At 38.9% G+C, this 7,236-nt stretch overlaps 1 protein-coding gene across 1 annotated transcript; it reads left to right on the top strand.

The window, feature by feature from the left end:
* Positions 1-1,668: 1,668 nt before the first annotated feature.
* LOC311112190 (uncharacterized protein) lies at positions 1,669-6,765 on the top strand. The gene is made up of 11 exons (XM_084155215.1): positions 1,669-1,799; positions 2,777-2,865; positions 3,118-3,264; positions 3,377-3,522; positions 3,631-3,767; positions 3,892-3,985; positions 4,076-4,184; positions 4,273-4,496; positions 4,588-4,759; positions 4,893-5,020; positions 5,147-6,765. The coding sequence occupies exons 2-11, from the start codon at positions 2,784-2,786 to the stop codon at positions 5,462-5,464; spliced, it is 1,557 nt and encodes a 518-aa protein (XP_084011341.1). The 5' UTR covers positions 1,669-1,799; positions 2,777-2,783; the 3' UTR covers positions 5,465-6,765.
* Positions 6,766-7,236: the final 471 nt, after the last annotated feature.

The raw sequence follows: 7,236 nt of genomic DNA, 5'->3' as shown, positions 1-7,236 counted from the left end.
TGTTGTAAGTATGTTGAAGAGAGGGAAAGATTGAGGTGTAGGGTCATTGAGTTTGGACAGGGTTTGGAATGGGGATGGGGAGGGTCTATTAGAAGTTAGGAGGGCTCTTTTTTATTTTCTCAGAAGTACTGAGTTAGGTAGGAGGATTTAGAAATGTTGTAAACCGTGATTGACCACACAAACTCCAGCACAGTAGGTGGCGGCATGCACCTTTAACGTTGGTTTGCAGACTGCCATTATATCATAGAAGAACCACCACGGCACGCTGCCTGCTAATTATCTATAGGCTGTGTTTCAACTTGTCAATTTCAAATTATTTTCTAACAGTTTGAATTTAGGTGTTCCGTCTCCTCATTAATTCACATAAGAAATAGCCCATTTCACTGTTGCGGAAAATGTATGTTTGAGGATTTACTGAGCCGGACAAACTTCTCTTTAATGAGAGCCCAAGCACTTCCCCAGTGTTTCCCCAGATCAAGTATGCAGAAATGTGCACATCTCTAGTCAGAACAGGCATTGCGCAAAAGTTTTCCCCCTGGCACCCGCATTGCCTTTTCCTTACAAATAATAACTTTGGACATGTGTGTTCCTATCAAAGTAAGTGCCTTATTTTCTAGATTGTGTTGTCGTTTCTACTGTAGCATACCGTATATGTATTTACTGTTTTAGTCACGTTTCAAGTACTGTGACATCATGCATTCAGATTATTGCCTAGATTGTAATGGACACAGATGTGTGTAAAACACTTTTTTGAAGGTCGTACTATTTATGATGAGCTAATGCTAATCTATTTGCCAGCTATGTTTGGTGCCATTTTTGTTGACATCATACAAGGCATTCTGGTTGGCACGTAAGCGTCTGTCAGACCAAAGATGTTATACCAAAACGAGGTGAAGGGATAGTTCACACGACTGACTTATGGTGCTTTCAAGACAACTGGGAACTCTGAAATATAAGTGGTCAAATCATGATGTCAGTGATCTTCAGGTCGGAAAGTCTGAGCTCTAGAAAGAGGCCCAAGTTGGAATTCCAAGTTGGATGACCGTTCAAAACGTTTTTTCCCAGCCGGTTTTATTTGTAGATTCTCACTGGCAAACTCACAGGCACAGTGCAATCTGTATCGAAAAACGCTAATGTGCTCCAACAGATTTATTTTTGTTTTTAAGGTGTCACCCTGCAACAACCTCTCTCTCAGCAATCTCAAAGAACATCTGACATGATGTCCAAACACGAGTTCATTCGGACTAAAACCGAGAGTTTCCTGAACCTCCTCCCGCACTGTAAACAGCAAAAGAGGGACCCTTTTATCCCAGTCTTTCTCAAACTCAAAGCAGTAAGCTCTCAACATAGACTTCAAAGTCTGATGAAATCTCTCAAGAGCACCTTGAGACTCGGGGTGGTAGGCACTAGAGGGGAAATGGGTTACACCCAACTGTTGTAGCACTTGCTGGAAGTCCTTTGACATGAAATTCGAACCTTCGTCCGACTGGAGTACCTAGGGGAGTCCAAACGTTGAAAATAATTTCTCCAGGGCCTTAACAATAGTGCACAGTAAAAAATGGGGTGTTAATATTTCAGAGTAAAGTTATTTTAGCCCAGATAGAGTATTTTCAACATTTTTGAGAGTAAAGTTGCTCTATCAGTGGAGTTAAAAGTGAGTGTAAAAATCTGCAGATACGCAGTGACAATTTCAACTCTACAGCAGTGATGAATACCCGCCACTCTGCTTTGCTGAAGTTTGGCACGTACGTTGGTGGAGGAAGATTGCGAAGGAGTAGCTAGGCCACAGATATTGCTAGGTAAGTTACATCCCCGTTTTTTCAACACCAAACCGGTATTTTTTAACTTTACATAATTTTAGAGTTGTGCTGATGTCAAGGTCATATTTTAAGTTACGAGTTCCATGCGGCGGTCCCACTTGCAGTGACCTCGTCATCAGCCAGCTAAATTAGCTTGTAAGTTCAGATGGTTGACAGTAATAACTGTTATATGATATACCCATGGAATATGTTTGATATTTTTGTGAATGGCTTGCTGTTTCATATGGCTAAAAATAGGTAATGTTAACTTAGCTAATCAGTTCGTTTGAAGGACACCACCGTTTGGCATGAGCGCAGATTGTGCTTGTCATGCGGTTAGCTAGCTTGCAATCAGTATCGGTAACTGTCTTTCTTTGTGTTGCAATATTTTCACGAATGAAGTTTGTCAGAATGGTAAATACGTAAAATAACGTTCGCTAACAACAAAACATTTATACAGATAGTATTGTTAGCTAACGTTATTGTATAGCTTCCCAGGCTTCCTTACACTAACGCTAACTGTTTTTTATAAAGCTATATATAACGGTAATGTTAGCATGCTTCTGATAGTTAGCCAGCTAATGTTGGTGTTATAAAACGATAACTTAGATCACTGATTTGCATGACGGGTTTGTTTAACATTGCTTAACCATTTTAATGGTTAGCTACTGTTCGAACTAAAATGGCTAATGAGCTAGCTAACTTTGACACATAGCTAGTTATTTGGTAGCTAATGGGACAATGTGCCTCTAAACTTGAACTAGCCTACACCCATTTGCTGCAGAAAATGGCAGCTTAACGTTATATTCAACCAGCACAACTGTGTCTACTTCAGCCTTTGTAATTGCAGTGTAACGTCTAAGTAATGCATAGTGCATTGCGTAGCTAGTACTACTGAGATAAATGGATAGTTAGCTAACGCTTAGTTGAACCAGCACTAAATGATGATTTTGAATATATATTTTCTTTGTTAACAGAGGCAAAATGCTGTTGCGTGTTCAGCTCGGGGAAGAGCAGAAATACGTCAAGCTGTCTGAGCTGACATTCAATGCTTTCTTGAAAGAAGGTAGGTATAATAGGTTAAAGCAATACATATCACCCTAATGACAAAATAATACAGCATTAAGCTATTATCTTATGATATCTATTTAGGTCTATAGTCATTTCTGCTGTGCTTTATATTTTCAGTAACATAAAATCAGGTGCAGATCCTTGTCTTTCATCATTTTGTGAACACATGAGGCAACCTTAAGTATGAACTTGGATTCTTGTGAGAAGGGAATGCATGTTTTTCTTTTTTTTCTTCTTTTTTTAACAGTGTGTCTAAAATTCAACATACCAGAAAGCAGAAAGCCAGACATTAAGGTGTATGACCAGTCTGACACAGAAGTTGACTCAGATGTTTTTGAAGAATTAGTAAAGGAGTCACCTGGAACTTTCAGAATCATGCTGGGCAATGGACTTGGTATGCATTCATTCAATTAGTTTTTTAGTTTAAAGGCCAGAATGAGAACCTTTATTGTCTTAAAAATAACAGTTTATTGTAATATGTTTTGCACAAATTTCATAATGAACAGATACCTCTCATTCATCATCATGCTCGGGTACATCTGATGACACCATCATTCTGAATTTCACTGTGTGTGACGATGTTGAAGAAGTAGCGGCTGGCGAAGGAAGCCAGCCTAAAAGGCCATGCCACATAAACTATGAGGCAAAAGCAGTAAGTGGTGAACATTGCTGTTAAGTCCAATCTGAATGTTGTTTCATCATGTGACAGCATTACATATTGTTTTACAATTACGGAAAGCACATTTCTTTCCACCTATAGCTGATTGAAAAAATCCTAACATCAAAGCCTGGTGGTGAACGCATTATGCAAGAGTATGGAAAAACCAAATCTCTGACAGATGCCACCAGAAGACAGATGATCAACATACTTGCTGCTGAGATGACAGAAACACATGGGTAAGCATTAAGCATATAGATGGGCTGTAAAGAAACATTGTTATTATTTTCCGGTTATTAATTATGTAAAATGTGTTGTGCAATATCAATTCAGTGTGATGTTAACTTTGAATTCATATGCTAGGACATCCCCCCCCAAAAGTGTCAGAGTGATGTATGCACAGGGGATAGTAGCTTTGTTTCCCTATCTACAAGACCCATACTCACAACATGGATATGTAAGTAAATGGGTTATTGCAACATTATGCACATATTCACTCTATGAAATGGGAATAGTACTCCTTTATAATTTATTTATAATAATATAGGATCATTACTACGATCCGGAGAGTGGTTCCGGATACCTTGCATGGCGATTGAAGACCATAAGAAAAACAGCAGAGGAAAGAGGTGCCTCAGTCAGCAAATCTCCTAAAGGTATGTTTTCTGATCAGTGACATGTAATTATAATGGTGACCTGTGAATTGTACAGAAAGGATTTCTTAACACTGTATTTTGTCTTAAGTTGGTGGGCCAGGCCGTGATCGTCAGCCCTTCACCTATGACAGAGAGCCATCTGATGAGGATGTGGAAGCAGCTATTGCTGTTTTGAGACACTCTGCTGATGAAAACACTGTCCGTGAGAAGATGAAAATGACCTTCATATATCGGCAAGCAATGGTCAACGATGAAGCCAAATCATCAGATGTCTTCTCGGTCTTCCCAAGATTTCTGGACACACCAGGACTGGTATGACAACTTAATTCACTGCATCACCAAAAATATCCAATGAAGAATAAGGTAACACTCATTATTTCTGTCTTTGTGTGTTACATTGCAGATAGAACAAGATTTCAGACTTCTGTTTGGTGAGGCCACAGCCAACAAATTCTTGGAGAAGTGGCCAACCACTTTCAAAGCAAAAGTAATAAAGGAAAGCCATGGACTTGTATCCACCACAGAACTCTTGGATTTGATGCGCAATGCTGAGTCAGCTGCTGAAGTTGAGAATGGTATGAATGAACTGTTTTACTTTTTATGTGGATAATGTAGGTGTGCATTATATGTCCATAATGGTGCAAGTTGTGAATAAGAATGTTATGCTACGGCACAATGTTAACCAGGTTTTTATTTACTTATTTGTAGGCTGGGACAGTGACATGTCTGCCATCTTGCTGCTGCTACATTTGCTACCACCATCTGCACAAGGTAGAAAGAGGCCGGGAAAGATGTCTGCATATCAAGCTGTAGATCAGCTCATCAGATTTCAAAAGGTATGCTTAACAGTTGTTTAAAATATATATTCCATCATCTCAATCTTGTGCACAGTTTGAGGTGATCTTATCTATTGTCAGAGGTTAGTCACCAAAACAATTCTGTTGAATGTGTTTTTTTTGTAGGTTGGAACCAGTGTGCAGCAGCATCTTGACAACATCACCCAAAGCAGTCAGCCCTACCTTCTCGCCCAGGGATCCACACAGAGCAGCATTCACTCCTACTTCATTGTGGTTGACAAGCATGCTCTTCCATGCAAGGCAACAGGTTCAGTAGGAGCTTTTGACGAAGTCTTTAAAGCCCATTACGTATTTGGTACGTCATACAGTTCTTCCTTGAGCAGCTTTTTCACTTTTGTGCAAACAACCATCTATAACATCGACATGGGGGAAACAAAGGAGACTCCTAGAGTTGCTGAGTTGCGAGCAAGAATGGTGCGTTAGTTGAGATAAAACTATGAAGTGTTTTCTTTGCAAAAGTGACCATGGAAGTCCAAACAACCTTGTTAAGCACCTTAAGATAATTCATGGGCTATGTACAGGCAGGACTCTTTTTCTGAAATGTGGTCAAGAAGGATGCTCACGTTCTTTTGGTAGCTTTTCTGGTTTTAGAAAACATCTTAACAAGTGCCACGGAGAAAGTTTAGTAGATTCTATAGAAGATGATCTTTCAGACCCTCAAAGTACCGTCAACACCAGTAATATTTCTCATGTTGAAGTGTCGACTGAATGTTTAGAGGCTGAGTCAGAGTTATCTTCGCCATACATTGTAAATAGTTGTGCAGCTGTTATTTCTGATCTAAAGGCAGCAGGTGTTGGTCAAAGTACAGTAAATACTGTAGTGATTTCCATGGAAGAGATTGTTCAAGATATTCATCAGCATGCTAAAGAAACAGTGATAAAGCATGTATTTAGTAATGAAAGAGAAACAGAAATGTGCAAGAAAGTTGAGGCGTGTTTTGAGGGGTTAGAGAATCCTTTCACAGTTCTAAATTCGGAATACAAGCGATCAAAATTTATGACTGCCAAGTGGGAAATAGTAGAACCAGTTGAATGTGTGATTGGTTCAAGATTTGACACAAGACGAAATAAAAAGACTGGAACATATGATCAGGTAGTAGTTCAAGATAAATTCATGTATATTCCAATTTTATCTACACTGCAGTCAATATTTAAAAGTCAGTATTTTGCAGAAATGTTGCAAAGCTCAGCTACCAGCAACTCTAGACTGAGAGATATTTGTGATGGATCTTTTTTTTAAAGTCACCCCCTGTTCTCAACTGAGAAGCAGACAATACAGGTCCAGATGTTCTATGATGATTTTGAGGTCGCCAACCCATTGGGTTCCAAGCGAGGTATTCATAAATTGGGTGGAGTATATTTTACTTTAAGAAACTTCTCTCCAAAATGGAATTCTTTTTTGGCTAACATACACCTGTGCGCCTTATTTCATACTCAAGATGTTAAACGATATGGTTTTAGTGAAATTTTTGCTCCCATTGTTCGAGACATTAAAGTGTTAGAGAGCGATGGTATTGAGATTCCATTATACAGTGGTTATGTACGTGGCACTGTAGTACAGGTAACAGGTGATAATTTGGGTTTGCATAGTTTGTTTGGTCTGGTGGAGTCTTTCAGTGCAAGGTACTGTTGCAGGTTCTGTTTATCAGAAAAGGAGGACTTTCAAACAGAATTCTCTGAAGATTCTTCCAAAATAGTTTTACGCACCAAAGATATGCATACTGCTCACTGTCAAAAAATGGCTTGTAATCCATCCCTTCCGTATGTTTTTGGTGTGAAAAGGTCATGCATATTAAATTCATTGAGGTATTTTCACACAACTGAGAACTTCTCAGTTGATGTGATGCATGATGTGTTAGAAGGGGTTGGCCAGTACGAATTGAAGTTATTATTTCTGTATTTGAATGAAAAACATGTTACATCAGGAGAAATACATTCAAGAATACAAAGTTTTGATTATGGTTTCACAGAGAGAAATAACAGGCCTGTGACTGTTAATTTAAGTGAAGGATCTAATGATCTGGGACTGAATGCAATTCAGTCCTGGTGCTTACTTAGGAATGTTCCTCTTATCTTTGGAGATTTGGTAACTTCTACTGACCAACACTGGGGCCTGCTTCTTTTATTATTGCAAATAATTAACATTATATTCTCGCCCATGTTATCTCAAGGTCTATGTGTATATTTAAAACATT

This window comes from Coregonus lavaretus (assembly GCF_964263955.1).
Source record: "Coregonus lavaretus genome assembly, chromosome: 38".
Classification (NCBI taxonomy): Eukaryota; Metazoa; Chordata; class Actinopteri; order Salmoniformes; family Salmonidae; genus Coregonus; species Coregonus lavaretus.
This window is presented reverse-complemented; position numbering and strand designations above follow the sequence as displayed.

Bases quoted from the DNA above. Each gene is read 5' to 3' on its own strand.
- LOC311112190 (XM_084155215.1), top strand. From the start codon at position 2,784: ATGCTGTTGCGTGTTCAGCTCGGGGAAGAGCAGAAATACGTCAAGCTG. The intron at 3,986-4,075 runs GTAAGTAAATGG...ATAATAATATAG, and splicing joins CATACTCACAACATGGATAT to GATCATTACTACGATCCGGA. The intron at 4,185-4,272 runs GTATGTTTTCTG...TTTTGTCTTAAG, and splicing joins AGTCAGCAAATCTCCTAAAG to TTGGTGGGCCAGGCCGTGAT.